Below are 17,648 nucleotides of genomic sequence, written 5' to 3'. Positions count from 1 at the left end.
ATGCTCCCACAGTGCCCTCTGCAGATGCTCCCACAGTGCCCTCTGCAGATGCTCCCACAGTGCCCTCTGCAGATGCTCCCACAGTGCCCTCTGCAGATGCTCCCACAGTGCCCTCTGCAGATGCTGCCACAGTGCCCTCTGTAGATGCTGCCACAGTGCCCTCTGCAGATGCTCCCACAGTGCCCTCTGCAGATGCTCCCACAGTGCCCCCTGCAGATGCTCCCACAGTGCACTCTGTAGATGCTGCCACAGTGCCCTCTGTAGATGCTGCCACAGTGCCCTCTGTAGATGCTGCCACAGTGCCCTCTGTAGATGCTGCCACAGTGCCCTCTGTAGATGCTGCCACAGTGCCCTCTGTAGATGCTGCCACAGTGCCCTCTGTAGATGCTGCCACAGTGCCCTCTGTAGATGCTGCCACAGTGCCCTCTGTAGATGCTGCCACAGTGCCCTCTGTAGATGCTGCCACCGTGCCCTCTGTAGATACTGCCACAGTGCCCTCTGTAGATACTGCCACAGTGCCCTCTGTAGATACTGCCACAGTGCCCTCTGTAGATACTGCCACAGTGCCCTCTGTAGATAATGCCACAGTGCCCTCTGTAGATAATGCCACAGTGCCCTCTGTAGATACTGCCACACACCCACCTATAGATAATGCCACAGTGCCCTCTGTAGATACTGCCACAGTGCCCTCTGTAGATACTGCCACAGTGCCCTCTGTAGATACTGCCACAGTGCCCTCTGTAGATAATGCCACAGTGCCCTCTGTAGATAATGCCACAGTACCCTCTGTAGATAATGCCACAGTGCCCTCTGTAGATACTGCCACAGTGCCCTCTGTAGATAATGTCACAGTGCCCTCTGTAGATACTGCCACACACCCACCTATAGATAATGCCACAGTGCCCTCTGTAGATGCTGCCACACACCCATCTATAGATAATGCCACAGTGCCCTCTGTAGATGCTTCCAGTGTCCTTTGTAGATGCTGCCACAGTGCCCTCTGTAGATGCTGCCACAGTGCCCTCTGTAGATGCTCCCACAGTGCCCTCTGTAGAAGCTCCCACAGTGCCCTCTGTAGATGCTCCCACAGTGCCCTCTGCAGATGCTCCCACAGTGCCCTCTGCAGATGCTCCCACAGTGCCCTCTGCAGATGCTCCCACAGTGCCCTCTGCAGATGCTGCCACAGTGCCCTCTGCAGATGCTGCCACAGTGCCCTCTGTAGATGCTCCCACAGTGCCCTCTGCAGATGCTCCCACAGTGCCCTCTGCAGATGCTCCCACAGTGCCCTCTGCAGATGCTCCCACAGTGCCCTCTGCAGATGCTGCCACAGTGCCCTCTGTAGATGCTGCCACAGTGCCCTCTGTAGATAATGCCACAGTGCCCTCTGTACACCGTGTTCCAAATTATTATGCACATTGGATTTAAGTGTCATAAACATTTAATTATTAGTTTTTCAATTAACCTCATGGATGGTATTGTGTCTTAGGGCTCTTTGGATCATTGTAATCAATCTCAGACACCTGTGATAATTAGTTTGCCAGGTGTGCCCAATCAAAGGAAAACTACTTAAGAAGGACGTTCGACATTATTAAGCAGGCCACAGGTTTCAAGTAATATGGGAAAGAATAAGGATCTCTCTGCTGCCGAAAAGCGTGAAATAGTGCAATACCTTGGACAACGTATGAAAACATTGGATATTTCAAGAAAACTTAAGCGTGATCATCGTACTGTGAAAAGATTTGTGGCTTATTCAGAGCACAGACGGGTTCGTTCAGATAAAGGCATAACGAGGAAGGTTTCTGCCAGACAAATTAATAGGATTAGGAGAGCAGCTGCTAAAATTGCAAGTGCCCTCTGTAGATAATGCCACAGTGCCCTCTGTAGATGCTGCCACACACCCACCTATAGATAATGCCACAGTGCCCTCTGTAGATAATGCCAGTGCCCTCTATAGATGCTGCCACAGTGCCCTCTGTAGATGCTGCCTGTGCCCTCTGTAGATGCTGCCACAGTGCCCTCTGTAGATGCTGCCACAGTGCCCTCTGTAGATACTGCCACACGCCCACCTATAGATAATGCCACAGTACCCTCTGTAGATACTGCCACAGTGCCCTCTGTAGATAATGCCACAGTGCCCTCTGTAGATAATGCCACAGTGCCCTCTGTAGATGCTGCCACAGTGCCCTCTGTAGATGCTGCCACAGTGCCCTCTGTACACCGTGTGCCAAATTATTATGCACATTGGATTTAAGTGTCATAAACATTTAATTATTAGTTTTTCAATTAAACTCATGGATGGTATTGAGTCTTAGGGCTCTTTGGATCATTGTAATCAATCTCAGACACCTGTGATAATTAGTTTGCCACGTGTGCCCAATCAAAGGAAAACTACTTTAGAAGGACGTTCCACATTATTAAGCAGGCCACAGGTTTCAAGCAATATGGGAAAGAAAAAGGATCTCTCTGCTGCCGAAAAGCGTGAAATAGTGCAATACCTTGGATAACGTTTGAAAACATTGGATACTTCAAGAAAACTTAAGCGTGATCATCGTACTGTGTGCTCTGAATCAGCCACAAATCTTTTCAGACGGGTTCGTTCAGATAAAGGCATAACGAGGAAGGTTTCTGCCAGACAAATTAATAGGATTAGGAGAGCAGCTGCTAAAATGCCATTGCAAAGCTGGTGCCTCTGGAGTCCCGCGAACGTCAAGGTGTAGGATCCTCCAGAGGTTTGCAAGTGTGCATAAAGCTATTATTCGGCCACCCCTAAACAATGCTCACAAGCATAAACGGTTGCAGTGGGCTCAGAAATACATGAAGACTAATTTTCAAACCATGTTGTTTTGCTGATGAGTGCCGTGCAACCCTGGATGGTCCAGATGGATGGAGTAGTGGATGGTTGGTGAATGGCCACCATGTACCAACAAGGCTGTGACGTCAGTAAGGAGGTGGCGGAGTCATGTTTTGGGCTGGAATCATGGGGAGAGAGCTGGTAGGCCCGTTTAGGGTCCCTGACGGTGTGAAAATGACCTCTGCAAAGTACGTAAAGTTTATGACTGACCACTTTCTTCCGTGGTACAAAAAGAAGAACTGTGCCTTCCGTAGCAAAATTATCTTCATGCATGACAATGCACCATCTCATGCTGCAAAGAATAGCTCTGTGTCATTGGCTGCTATGGGCATAAAAGGAGAGAAACTCATGGTGTGGCCCCCATGTTCCCCTGACCTCAACCCTATTGAGAACCTTTGGAGCATTCTAAAGCAAAATACCTATGAGTGTGGGAGGCAGTTCACATCAAAACAAAAGCTCTGGGAGGCTATTCTGACATCCTGCAAAGATATTCAAGCAGAAACTGTCCAAATACTCACAAATTCAATGGATGCAAGAATTGTGAAGGTGATATCAGAGAAGGGGGTCCTATGTTAACATGTAACTTGGACTGCTAAGTTTTTTTTGCTTGAAAGAGCTTTTGATTTCTGTAAATATGACCTCCTGATGCTGCAAATTCAACAAATTACCATTGTAGTTCTCTTTACAACCTTTAAAATGTTTTGATCTCTGTTGTGCATAATAATGTGAAGCATTTTAAGTTTTTACTTCTAAAAAAAAATCTGTTATCATTAGATTTGTTCAATAAAATTTGCATTATACTCCAACGATTGATGGCTTGAAGATTATACTGACTGTCATTTGCATCGACTATTTAGGAAAATCAGCGAAAAATAACATTTGCATAATAATTTGGAATTTGGTGTATGTGTATATTTAAAATAGGGGAAAGCTACCAGAAGACTTGTGTAAATATCTTTGCTCTTTCCCTAGGAGTATAATGTTTTGGTAAACTTTAGAATACCGCTTTATTGGACCAAGAGGTCCAATGATGATTGCGTTTGTTCAGGCCTATGGTCATACTTTAAGTTTTTCTTGTTTGTTTTTACAGATTTCTAAGTTCGGATCAGGACAGCTGCATAGAGGCGACAAGTCCACCCAACTAACCCGATCAATCAGCACTTTTTTAACCCCCTTCCTCAAGCTGCAACCTCAGGCGATCTGTGACACGTCATCATAAGGGCTCATGCACACGACTGCCGCTGTCTCCGTTCCGCAAACTATAGAACAGCTCCTGTTCTCGTCCATATTTGCAGTATGTCTCACCCATTGCAGTGTAACAGCGTGCAGAAGCCACTAGGATCTGTGCATTGTGATCGTGCGCATGATGCCTGAGCCCTTCTTCGCTGCATTAGTGTAGGTCAGTAGAGAATCATTATTAGGCTGGGTTCACACGACCAGGTTACGTCCGTAATGTACGGAGCGTAATTCGGCCGGAAGACCCGGACCGAACACAGTGCAGGGAGCCGGGCTCCTAGCATCATAGTGATGTACGATGCTTAGGAGTCCCTGCCTCGCTGCAGGACAATCATGATTACAGTACGGGACAGTAGTTCCACGCAGAGGCAGGAACTCCTAGCGTCGTACATCACTATGATGCTAGGAGCCCAGCTCCCTGCACTGTGTTCGGTCCGGGTCTTCCGGCCGAAATACGTTCCGTACATTACGGACGTAACATGGTCGTGTGAACCCAGCCTTACCAAGATTTTCATAGCGTCCCTATGGCCAGATCAAGACAAAAATAATGAGGAGAGTCCATCTCAGATATCACGGCCCCAGAGGCTTGACGATATATATTTTATATCATATATAATTGCCAAAATGCGGCCACATTACTGCTGCCTAAATGCGGCCTTATGGTTTGCGTCCGAACGGCTGCTTCCATGGTCATTTATCAGGAAATACCAGACGTTTTTCCCCAATGGAAGCGAAAATAGAGTGAAAAAACGCCAATGTCTACAAAACCTAGACCTGTGTTCGTGGTAAAGATAATTCATGCAAAAATAAAATAAACCTTCTTTATTAAAATATCAAACATAAAAATTCTTCCACCCAAAACAGAAGATCTTCCAAAACATGGCTTAAGGTTTTCTGTAGATCATTTCGTATCCATAAACCTTATGTCCATAATAAGTAGGACACATTTTGGCAGCGGCCTCGGTGCTGGTGAGAGCACGGTCAATGTCTGTCTTTCAGTGTCCACTCCGGTAATAACAATGAAGCCAGCAACGTTTTTTTCCTCCATGCCCTCATCTGATGTGCCATCTATGGGCACAACACTCAGGAGATGATGTGACATGTCTCTGCCTGGAGTGACGGGCACCAGTTTCAGCTGGTTATCCTCTTGTGACATTCCCAGTGGAAGACAAGAGTCCGGGATAGATGGGGCCCCGACTTTATAGACTTTCACCTCCGAGAACTTTACCTCGAAGGCATGAGGATAGAGCGATCCACGTGGGCCATAGAAATACTCCCGCACTCGCTGATCCCTTGATTCCCGGCGACATTCTTTCGAGCGCTCCGACGCTCCACCAGACTTTGGAAGGAGCAGCGTGTGAACAAAGTGGGGGAGGTCCCGCCGCAAGTCATTGTACAGACGTTCTTGGTCCAGGACTATGACCACATCAACTTCAAAGGCAGAGGCTGCGTGTATCAATGCCTGATAACCGGATCCCTTCACCCAACCGCAGGTGTTTATAAGACAGCCGCTGACTGATGCGCGACGATTGGCTTCACATCGCAGGTTGAAGACGTGAGCCAGGCGGGAAGTCAGCTGAGGGTACAAGAACAGTGAGATCATTATTTACAGACCAAAAAAACAACATCCAATACTCAACAGAACACCGAATATTTAGCCTATGGGTGATGTCTGCTCATGTATGGTGTACGTCACAGGTGTCCGCTAACGGATACGTCACTGGCTTTTTTAATAGGCCTTTTATGACTTGCCCAATAGTGGCATCCGTCACCATAAGACTATAATGGGATCTGTTTAATAGAGAAGTCATGAACTTTCATGACCCCAGTTCACGACTAACCCATTTAACAGATGCCATTAAAGTCTATGGTGAAGACGCCATTATTAGGTATCGGTCACAGCCTTGGTTAAACGTGAGAAGAATCAGGACCGCACTGGCACCGGAGCACAATCCACGCTAGATAACCTGGTGATGGTTGTTAGAAGAGAAGCTGAAGAGCTGTGAATTGTGCGCTGTATAATAGTGAAAAACCTTCTCCCAGGTGCCCCTTCATCTCACGGCTGCGATCGCAGTTTACTCCAATCACAGCAGCTGTTCAACCACTTAGATGCTGCGGTCAATAGCGACTGCGGCATGTAAGTGGTTTACAGAGGGAGGGGGCTCCCTCTCACCCATCAGTGGCCCGCAAATGCGATCGTGGATTGCCATGACAGCCGGGGGCCTAACAAAGGCCTGTCAGGCATGGCCTAATAGATTGCCTGTCAGTTTAAGGGTATGTTCACACGCAGAGTCAAAAATGTCTAAAAAATTCAGAGTTTTTTGTGCCACTCGCGATTTTCGTGGCGTTTTTTACGGCCGTTTTTGGAGCTTTTTTCAATAGTCCATAGGAAACGGCTCCAAAAACGTCCCAAGAAGTGTGCTGCAGTTCTTTTTCGTGGCTCTGCTTCCGATTTTTCGGTCGTTTACAGCCTGAAAAACGGCCGAAAATAGGCCTTGTGAACATACCCTTACGCTGACAGGCAGTAATGCTTTATTATACCGGGTACACCAAAGCATTATATAGAAAAGTCTTGCTATTTGTTGCGGCTTTTACCTCCCGATTGAATTCAATGGGCAAAATCCACAACAGATGAGCAGCGATTCAGAAGCATAAATTGACAAGCTGCGGATTATAAAAAAACGCACCACCGGTCAATTTATAAACTTTTTTTTTCCCGCCGCGTGTGGATGAGATTTGCTCAAATCTCATCCACTCTGCTGCTACCGTAATATGCTGCAGATTTTTTGCAATTAGATATGCTGTGTGTGAACATACCCTTATAGTTTCTCTGCCTCGGTGCGCTGTTTTTGTAAGAGAGTAGCCATGTTTTTCTAATCCTATACAACCCCTTTAAAGAGAACCCTTCACCTGCCCATGTTATAGACAGCGCTGCACAAACCTCGTCTCCATTAAAAAAAAAATTCTATCCTCCTCCGTTATTTAGATATCGGTGGCGTTATACTTGGCCCCCTATATGTAAATAACCCCCTGAACGGTCAATGGGGCGTGTAATGGAAGGGGGGGGGGCATGTTACTGATTGCTGGGACACTGTCCAGTCAGATACGGACAGTGTCACAGCGGCTGTGCTGTGTGATCTCGCTCGCGGGATCAGTCTTTCCTTCACTGTCTGACCGGTGCTGGAGAGAGGAGAGCGCGCGCGCACAGCTCCACCCGCCGCCACGGAAGAGGAGAAGAGAAGAAGTCTTCTGTTCCGTGGCGGTGGGAGTATCGTCAGCCGCGGTGTCAGAGCTGTGGGCCCATGCTCGCGGGCGCTTCACTCTTCAGCTCTCAGCAGATAAGGACAAGACTTTGTGATCTCGCGAGAGAGATCACTCAGCACGAGCCGCTGTGACAGTCTGTAGCTGATTGGACAGGGTCACAACAATAGTAACACCACCCCCCCCCCTGCCATTACACGCCCCACTGACAGTTCAGGGGGTAATTTACAGATCGGGCACCAAATATAACGGCACCAATATCTGAATAACGGAGGAGGGTAGAAATAAAATGTAAAGCGAGACAAGGTTTGTGCAGCACTGCCCATTATATGCTACACATGTAGGGGCGGGTGAAAAGGTCTTTAGAGAGGCTCTGTCACCACAATATAAGTGCCCTGTCTCCTACATAAGGAGATCGGCGCTGTAATGTAGGTGACAGTAATGCTTTTTATTTTAAAAAACGATCTATTTTTACCACTTTAGTAGCGATTTTGGTTTATGCTAATGAGTTGCTTAATGCCCAAGTGGGTGTACTTTTACTTTAGACCAAGTGGGCGTTGTACAGAGGAGTGCATGACGCTGACCAATCGGCATCATGCACTCCTCTCCATTCATTTACACAGCAGCATTGCGTTCTTACTAGAACATGATCTGCAGCCACATACACAGACATTAATCAAGTGTCCTGATAATGAATACACATGACCATCCAGCCTGGACGTCATGTGTATTCAGAATCCTGACACTTCTGAATCTTTTCTGTGAGATTTCCAGCAAGTGAAACGAAATCTCATTTACCTCCGTAATCTGGCGAGATTACGCGTGGCTTGCGGGAATCTCACAGAAAACATTCAGAAGTGTCAGGATTGTGAATACACATGACGTCCAGGCTGGAGGTCATGTGTATTCATTATCAGGACACTTGATGAACGTTAATCTCTGTGTATGTGGCTGCACATTGTGTTCTAGTAAGAATGCGATGCTGCAGTGTAAATGAATGGAGAGGAGTGCATGATGCCGATTGGTCAGCGTCATACACTCCTCTGTACAACACCCACTTGGTCTAAAGTAAAAACACGCCCACTGGGGCATTAAGCAACTCGTTAGCATAAATCTAAAATCGCTAATAAAGTGGTAAAAATAGATCGTTTTTTTTAAAATAAAAAGCATTACTGTCACCTACATTATAGCGCCGATCTCCTGATGTATGAGACAGGGCACTTATAATGTGGTGACAGAGTCTCTTTAACAACCCAGGCCCAAAAATAATCCGAAAGCTGGTGCCAGACACTAAGAACGGCAGGGAAAAAAAAAACCGGAAAAACACCCCATTTTTGCAGACGGTCTGTAGATCTACGGACGGTTGGAAACCCTGTTTGGTGAGGAAGAATCACAAAATATAAAAAATGCAGAAATCAATGGAACGCTTTTAAGGGCAGTTCCAAAATATTGATGGCAAATCCTAGATCCGGACCAGATCACCAAGTCTGCAAAACATTTACCGAAACCCCAACACTTTTTTAGATGTCCATGTAATAAGAGCCGCTGCTCCGCCCCGATAATGTCTCAGGCCTCATGCACACGACCGTAAAAACTCCCGTTATTACGGGTCGTAATCACGACCCGTAATAACGGGCTCATAGACTTCTATTGGCGACGGGTGCCTTCCCGTTTTCTCACGGGAAGGTGCCCGTGCCGTTGAAAAAGATAGAACATGTCCTATTTCAGGCCGTAATAACGGCACGGACAGTCCATAGAAGTCTATGGAGCTCTCGTAATGACGGGTGGCTACATGTGTGCACCCGTCATTACGGCAGCGTTGCTAAGCGACGTCAGTAAATAGTCACTGTCCAGGGAGCTGAAAGAGTTAACTGATCGGCAGTAACTGTTTCAGCGCCCTGGACAGTGACTACCGATCAGTATAAACCTGTAAAAAATAAAAATAAAAGACGTTCATACTTACCGACAACTTCAGGCTTCCTCCAGTCCGGTCTCCCGCCCGTTGCCTTGGTGACGCGTCTCTCTCGACATCCGGCCCGACGTCCTGGATGACGTTTCAGGCCATGTGACCGCTGCAGCCAATCACAGGTCAATCACAGGCTGCAGCGGTCACATGGACTGCCGCGTCATCCAGGGATGTCGGGCTGGATGTGAAGAGAGGGACGCGTCACCAAGACAACGGCCGGGTAAGTATGAATTTCTTTAACTTTTATTACAGAAAAGGCTGTCCCTTCTCTCTATCCTGCACTGATAGAGAGAAGGGGCTGCCGATTAGTGCAGTGCTATTTTGCCGCCAAAAACGTGCTCGTAAATACGGGTGGAATACGTGTGACACCGGACCCATATTTACGAGCACGGGTTCGTAAATACTGGTGCAAAACGGGTGGAATACGTGTGACACCGGACCCGTATTTACGCCAGTATTTACGGGTGGGAAAAAATACGGTCGTGTGCATGAGGCCTCAGACAGGGATCAGCGCACCTTGTTGTACAGCTTGATGTTAGTCCCTGGAGTGGTGGATCCAAAGTGATAGACAAGTGGAGCCTGTGCGGAGAATCCTTCCTCTACGTCTGCCGGTCTCTCCACACACAAAGCCCCAACTGTACCCGGTACTGACACCGAGCCCTGGCCCACATCCAGCTCCACAAGGGTGGGCCTCCGACCTCGCCGCACGGCGTAGTTCAATAGAAGACGGCAAACCGTAGATTTGCCCACATCCGACGGGCCGGCCACTAAGACCCGAGGCCCTCGCTCTCCTTCACGCTCTGCTTGGACGCGCATCTGCTCAAGCCCCACGTGGGTGTTGAGATACAGCAGCATGGGGGTGTCTTTCGACACGTAAGCCACATCGGGGCTTCCCCACAGCTGGACGGTGCACCCATGCCACGTGAAGACAGACCCTCTGCTCCCGGGTGGAAACGCGTATTTCTTGTTTTTCGTCAACTCCGTGCCGAACACCTCAGCTAGGCCAGAGATCAGCTCCACCTGCACAGGCTCCGAGTCCTCCACCTCCAGCCGCAGCTCCGTTTCCTTCTCCAGCTCAAACTTAGTGGAGGGGCCGCTGGAAGGCGGCCATGATCCTCCAGTTTCGGAGCTTCCACTGGTCAGCGGGTCATCTGCAGACATCTTAGTTATCTGGAAAGATGCAAGAAATGACATTTAGGGTCAGTTCACACGTAGCGTAAATACTGCAGAAAATCCGCAACATATTACAGTAGCAGCGGAGTGGGAGAGATTTGAACAATCCGCAGCATGTCAATTGTATTTGCGTAATGGCTGCTTTTTTGTGGCGGGTTTTCCTATTGAGTTTAACGTGGTGGTAAAACCCGCAACAAATAGCAGATGTTGCGATCTTTGCGGTGGAAAAGCTGCGATTCAGCCGCAAAAATCGCAACTCAGCGAAAAATATATTATTTACCCAGAATTCTGTGTTTCTTGGTCCAGGCCGGCCTCCTGGGACAACGTTTCATCCCATGTGACCGCCGCAGCGTGAAACTTCATCTCAGGAGGCCGGTCTGCAGGACGTCGGAGGGTAAGTATCGGTGTGTTTTTCTCCGCTTCTGTTTTCCACAATATGGTGCGTTTTTTGGCTGGAATTGCGTGCGGCTGCCCGGGCGGACACGCTGCATACTTTTATGCAGCGTATTCGACCTGTGTGAACACGGCCTTAACGTTACACCCATATTTCCATCCAGAGCGCCTGGAGGACCCCATATCTGCGGGACAACAGTGCTGACCTGTGGACTGGTGAGAAGCCATAACCACTAGCCATAGCAACACGAATCTGATTGGCCGCGATCACCACTACCAGTACATTGATATGACTCCTCCCACCATGATTGTGGGTCCCGCATTGTCAGCCTGAGCTCCCTCCTCCCGTCTCTCTACTGAGGCACAATGAGCGGAGCAGGATCCCGGGAAATGTCTCGGGCACTCACCCGTCAGATATGCTTAGCAGTTCCTCGTTACCCACTTCCGGTTGGACAGAGCGAGACGCAGTAGATTCCCCGTCTCCGTAAGGTCGTCGTGACGTCAGCAGAGCACGTGACATTCCCAAGTCACGTGACGGCATGAGACGCGCGGGCTGCCGTTACTCCGTGCTGCTATCGCGGCGGTTATGGAGTCTGACGTGATTTTCTTTGGGGGGAGGGGAAAAGGGGGCTAATAATGCACGGGGTCGAAGCTGTGTGCTGTTTACTAGGGGTATTGAGGGATTAGTCTCTTTTGGGGGGTGTAGGTGCCGCTTTGCGGACAAACATTGTGATGTGGGGGGTAACATGGTGTTTGGCCGCTATTAGGACTATACGGTCAAGCAGTTTTTTTTTTTTCTGCCAAAACGCGGTAGTAGCGGTAAAAAATATGTGACTTGATTGCACCGACTAACTGCACCCTCTGTCCTAGTTTACACCGAATTTTGAGGCAGATTTTGACCTGCCCGCCCTTTTTGCTGCGGTTTTTCGCCCACGGCCATTTACGTTAATGCAAGGACTGCAGGTTAAAAAAGCTCGGAAGCGACCGCCACAGTTTTTATTTTTTACCTCCCATTGATTTCAATGGGAGGTCAGAGGCGGAGCCGTGGCAGGATCGGGCACGCCGCTTTTTCTTCCCCCGAGCGGCCAAAAGCCGTTAGGGAAAAAAAAAACACCTCTGTCTCCCATTGAAATGAATTGGGGCGATTTCGGCCATTTTTTGCCGCTGACTGACGCAGTTTTCGCATCAAAATCAGATCCAAATACCGGTGTGAACAGGGCCTTACTCTACTGGACCATAGGCTCTTATGATGACCGAAGTCCAGTTTGGTTCAAACGCAGGTGGGGTATTACTGCCGCAATAAGGACGCTAATATGCACTCGTGTTATGCGCTGTGTTGAAGCAGCTCTACGTAATCCTCCCTCAGTGTGTGAATACCGTCCTATCCGAAAAAGGGTTCGCTCACGTGTTTAGGTTAGAACTGTAAAAAAAAACACGACCGCATTGAATAACGCACAAAATTTATCGAGACCGCAAAAACCGGAAACCACCAAATATTTCAAAATGGTGCACGTAGGGTGATACATGTGATGCAACTTGCAATATACGTGAGACAATTTTACCAAAAATGTTAAGAGGAAATGTCTCCCGTCTTTAATACATTTGGCTTTTTTTTATTACGCAATCCATTTTATAAACCGTTTTCAAAAAGTGCGAAATAAAACATAAATTTGCCGCGTGCCACACATTGGGGCGTTTTTCTTCATCTCCAGTAGGTTTACGACGTCATCCCATGTGTGGGGTTTGGATACCTGGTTCACTGACTTGTAAAGTGGTGCGTCCTACGCCATTATTGATATATCGCCCACACGTAAATAAAAAATAAAATTGTTTAGTGCAACAGAATCGAATAAAATTTTTTTTTTATTTAATGATAAGATTTTTAATGTGTTATAAAAAGAACATGAAATTAGGCCCCATTCACATCACGTTTATGTCTCACTTTTAGCGGGAAAGTCGGGAAAGCTCCAAGTGTAGACGCTAAACGTGTCCATAGGGTGGCAGTATCCCGATGGAGGCCAAAAGAGTCTCCTTATGGCCTAGGGATGTCACGATAACAGAATTTGGACTTGGATACCGATGCTTCGTGTAGTATTGTGATACTCAATACCAAAAACAATACTTTTGCCAACAATAATAATAATAATAAAAAAGTTCTTCCGTTTTCTGATGTGAGGCGCGAGGTGTGATGATGAATTTTGAACCTCCATGTGCCGCACATTAATAGTAATTAACCCCATCATGTTCCTCAGTCATAATGGACAACATTGGGTTGATGTGTGAGGTACATGATGGGGTTAATTACTATTAATGTGCGGCACATGGAGGTTCAAAATTCATCGTCACACCTCGCGCCTCACAATAATAAGTGAAAGAAAGCAGTTTATTTTTATTTTATAACAGTATAAACATGAATCACGCTATAAATGTGTTACTACCGTCGAGACGAACTCGAATATGTGAATATTTAATGTATTGAGAATGTTTATTGTAATGTGTGTTTTTTTATTTAACATTTTATTTCTTTTAAACTGGCATATATCTATATACTGATAGTACACAGGCATATATCTATATACTGATAGTAATGTACCGGCATATATCTATATACTGATAGTACACAGGCAGTTGTTAGGACAGACCTCAGTATGCCCTAACAGGAAATATGGTCAGACAGCCCTGGGGTCCTCCAATGGACCCTGGGCTGTCTGCCCATATATGGTATGGCCCTCAATCGCATCACTGGAATTCCCTGTGACGCATCCAAAAGGCATCCCCCCCTTCTCATTTTCCTCTTGAATGTTGCAGTCCGCATTGATCGCAGCATTCAGGGGAACAGCGGCGAAGAGGAGAGGTTTCTCTGATCTCTGTGGTTATAGAGCGGGGCACAAGCTGTGTAATACAGCCATTGCCCCGCTACTGACAATAAGCGCGCGCGCGGTCAGCATAAGGTGATGCGGCTGACGCTGCACTAATGAGCGGCGGTGCAGGCACTGAAGACAGAACATGGGGGTGTTTGCATTGCGCCTGCCATGTTCTGTCTTCAGTGCCGCAGATCATTAGGGCAGCGCTGGTCGCATCACATCATGCTGACCACGCGCGCACTTCTCAGGAGCGCGGCAATGACTATTACACACCCGCAGCCCCGCTCTCATACATTCATGTGTTACTATACTGAGCTGTGCGGCCGCACAGCTTAGTATCGAAATACATGACATAACGGTATCGAACCGTTTGAGGGTGCACGATATCGAAACAGTATCTGTCACGTGTATACGCAAAACGTATGCGTCCGGAGCTTCCCCAGGGCAGGAATCCCAAGGCAGAGCGCGTATGATGCTATGACCGGCAACTGACATCACCGTCCGTATGAAATGCCAGCCCTAATAAATTCCCCCCATAATGTCTCTAGTGTGTGTCACATTTGTTACAAATTTTTTTTTCATTTGATGTGTGGACTTTTTCCCTATTTTTTTTTCAAATTTTTTAATGTGTTCTCTAGTGTAGCTTTACTATGTTTTTACTTTTGTGGGGGCAGCCATCTTTATTAGCATCTGTGTATGTGTCTCTGCATAATACATACACAGGTGTTATATAGCACACATAGGGCATAGGAGACTAAGGACAGGAACTGACCCTATCTCCTAAACTGGGGCCGTTCTAGCTGTGAACTGCGCATGCTCTCCAAATAAAAGTTAATCAATAAATTCTATGTACCCCAAAATGGTGCTAGTAAAAATTACAACTTGTCCCGCAAAATACAAGACCTTATACACGTCGACGCAAAAATAAAAAAAGTTATAGCTCTTTGAATGAGACTATAGAAAAACGTAAAAAATAGCTTGGTCATTAAGGTCTAAAATAGGCTGGCCATTAAGGGGTTAAACTGCTGTTTGGGCGCATGGCAGGGTTCAGAAGGGAAGGAGCGCCATTTTGCTTTTAGAGCGCAGATCTTGGCGGGTTGGTGTTCCTCCACCATGTCGCTTTAGCAGAGCTCCCTGAGGCACCAGGAAGCCCCCAAAAATATACCCTGTTTTTGAAACTGCACTCAAGGAATATATAATTTGCCTGGACATATGACAGGGCTCAGGAGTTCAAGAGCACCACGCGCATTTGAGGCCTATTTTGGGTATTTTCACAGCATTGGCCCACAATTACAGGTCCAATTTTAGAAACTACACCCCTCAAGGCATTTATTAAGGGCTGTAGTGAGCACTTTGACTTCACAGGTGGTTTTTTATTTTTTTTACTAGAAATCAATGTGAAGTGATTGCAACTTTCCACTGATGCCATTTTAGTGCACAATATGTTGTGCCCAGCTTGTGCCACTGAAGACAAATACCTCATAAACTGTTAAAGAGGCTGTCACCACATTAGAAGTGCCCTATATTGTACATGATGTGATCGGCGCTGTAATGTAGATTACAGCCGTGGTTTTTAATTTAGAAAAACAATCATTTTTGACAGAGTTATGACCTATATTAGCTTTATGCTAATGAGTTTCTTAATGAACAACTGGGCGTGTTTTACTTTTTGGCCAAGTGGGCGCTGTGGAGAGAAGTGTATGATGCTGACCAATCAGTGACCAAAAAGTGGCCAATCAGCGTCATACACTCCTCTCCATTCATTTACACAGCAGATAGCGATATAGCTATATCACTATGTGCAGCCACATAAACACACATTAACATTACTGCAGTGTCCTGACAATGAATATACATTACCTCCAGCCAGGACGTGATGTCTATTCAGAATCCTGACACTTCGCTAACACAATCCCGACACTACAGCACAGCACAGCGAGATCTCGCGAGATTACGATGTAAACTGTCATTTCAAATGAGATTACGCTTCCTGTGCTTGGAACACACTCTGCACCTTTTCTGTCGCCATATTCTGGGATCCATAACTTTTATATTTTTTTTATGACTGAGCTGTGTGAGGGCTTATTTTTAGCGGGATAGCTGTAGTTTTTATTGGTACCACAAAAACAGCAATTCTGGTATTGTACTTTTTTCGTGGTGCTCGCCATGCTCTATAAATTACATATTTTTATTCTGCGGGACGATACGATTGCGACGATACCAATATGTATATCGTTTTTTTAAAGTGCAGCTAAACGTTTGACAAACTTCTGACATGTCATAGTGACATGTCAGAAGTTTTGATTGGTGGGTGGCCGAGCACTGAGACCCCCACCAATCTCTAGAACGAAGCAACTGAAGTGCTCATATGAGCGCTCAGTCACTTTGTCTGTGTTCGGCTTTTTCCGGAAATAAATATATCGGTGTACGAACTCAATAGAAAGTCTATGAGCCCGTACTCCGATACATGTCACTATGACATGTCAGAAGTTTGTCGAACGTTTAGCTACACTTAGTTTTACAGCGTTTGCACAATAAAATAATTTTTTTAAAACGTTTTTGTGTTACCATATTCTTCCAGAACTTTTTTAATTTTCAGGAAGAAAGCTGTGTGAGGGTTAGTTTTTTGCGAGACGGACTGTAGTTTTTATTGGTACTATTTTTGATCACTTTTTATTCAGTTTTTATGGGAGACGAGGTGACCAAAGAGCAGCAATTCTTTATTTTATATGGCGTTCACCATGAGAGATATACACAGTTGAGTTACATTATTATGACCACCTCCTACTTTCGACGTCGGCAGCGTCTAGCCCAAGAAGGAAGTGATGTGTCATGGGCTGCTTTGGTGGGTATAAGGTGAGCAATAGGCTGCCTGAACACATATCACTCGTTGCCATGTGTAAAAGGGGCGATTTATCAGAGTTGCAAAAAGGGATGATTATTTTCTTTCGGCCCAAGGGTGAGTATTTCTCACACAGCGCAGTTTGTGACCTGTTCGCGTGCTGCTGTGGTGAAAGTGTATCGTGAGTGGACAAATTGCACCACTGGGAAAAACCGACGTGCAAACTGCGGAGCACCACGTGCCATTGATGTGAGAAGTGAAAGTCGGCTATGAAGGTGGAGCAGCTCACCGTGAAAATCAACAAGGGGATAACCAGACGTGTGTCTAAAACAATAGTTCAGCGAACCCTACTGCGCATCAGGCTCAGAAGCAGACGGATTGTCACTGCTCCTATGCTAACGAAGGTGCATCAGATAAAAAGGCTTCAATTTGCACGCAGCATCAGAATTGCACCACCGATGATTGGTAAAGGGTTGCCTTCTCCGATGAGTCACGGTTTCTGCTTCATCGAACGGATGGACGTTGGCGTGTCAGACGAGAAACATCAGAGTGCAGACACCCGGCAACCATTGCTGGAAGAATACAAGCCGGTGGCGGCAGCGTTATAGTCTGGGGATTTTTTTTATAGCATTTTCTGGGCCACTCATCCATGTGGAAGGCTGGATTTGGGTATGAATCCATTGTTGCAGATCACGTCCCCCCATACATGGTGTTTGTCTTCCCTGGGGCAGATGGAATCTTCAAGCAAGACAATGCGACACGTCACACGGCTAGTAATGTCCGACAGTGGTTGGAAGAGCACGACCAAGACTTCCAAGTACTTCCCTGGCCCCCTAATTCGCCAGATTTGAACCCAATTGATCATCTGTGGGACCTCGATCATCTTGTTCACTCTATGGATCCTCCCCATGCACCCTCCAGCAAATGTGGGATGCTCTGCAGTCAGCACGGCTGCAGATGCCCGAGACAACCATCACCTTATTGAGTCACTTCCCGCCCGTCTACTGCTGTCCGTTCTGCACACGGCAATTACTCTGGATATTGGCTGGTGGTCATAATAAC

General features: G+C 46.8%; 1 protein-coding gene across 3 annotated transcripts; it reads right to left on the bottom strand.

The window, feature by feature from the left end:
* Positions 1-4,894: 4,894 nt before the first annotated feature.
* CLP1 (cleavage factor polyribonucleotide kinase subunit 1) lies at positions 4,895-11,397 on the bottom strand. 3 transcript variants are annotated; one of them, XM_075842541.1, is made up of 3 exons: positions 11,288-11,397; positions 9,831-10,484; positions 4,895-5,663 (listed from the first exon to the last, which is right to left on the bottom strand). In XM_075842541.1, the coding sequence occupies exons 2-3, from the start codon at positions 10,473-10,475 to the stop codon at positions 4,989-4,991; spliced, it is 1,320 nt and encodes a 439-aa protein (XP_075698656.1). In that variant the 5' UTR covers positions 10,476-10,484; positions 11,288-11,397; the 3' UTR covers positions 4,895-4,988. The 3 variants fall into 3 exon arrangements, with proteins under 3 accessions (XP_075698656.1, XP_075698657.1, XP_075698658.1); XM_075842542.1 differs by lacking the exon at positions 11,288-11,397 and adding an exon at positions 11,087-11,254; XM_075842543.1 differs by lacking the exon at positions 11,288-11,397 and adding an exon at positions 10,768-11,043.
* Between the last annotated feature and the right edge of the window lie 6,251 nt (positions 11,398-17,648).

Source organism: Rhinoderma darwinii, chromosome 11 (genome assembly GCF_050947455.1).
Source record: "Rhinoderma darwinii isolate aRhiDar2 chromosome 11, aRhiDar2.hap1, whole genome shotgun sequence".
Lineage (NCBI taxonomy): Eukaryota > Metazoa > Chordata > Amphibia > Anura > Rhinodermatidae > Rhinoderma > Rhinoderma darwinii.
The sequence above is the reverse complement of the archived record's forward strand: the minus strand, read 5'-3'. Positions and strand labels throughout refer to the sequence as shown.

Excerpts from the sequence above, each read along its gene's own strand:
- CLP1 (XM_075842541.1), bottom strand. The coding sequence starts at position 10,475 with ATGTCTGCAGATGACCCGCTGACCAGTGGAAGCTCCGAAACTGGAGGA. Across the intron at positions 5,664-9,830 it reads ACATCAAGCTGTACAACAAG|CTGACTTCCCGCCTGGCTCA; the intron begins GTGCGCTGATCC and ends TTGTACCCTCAG.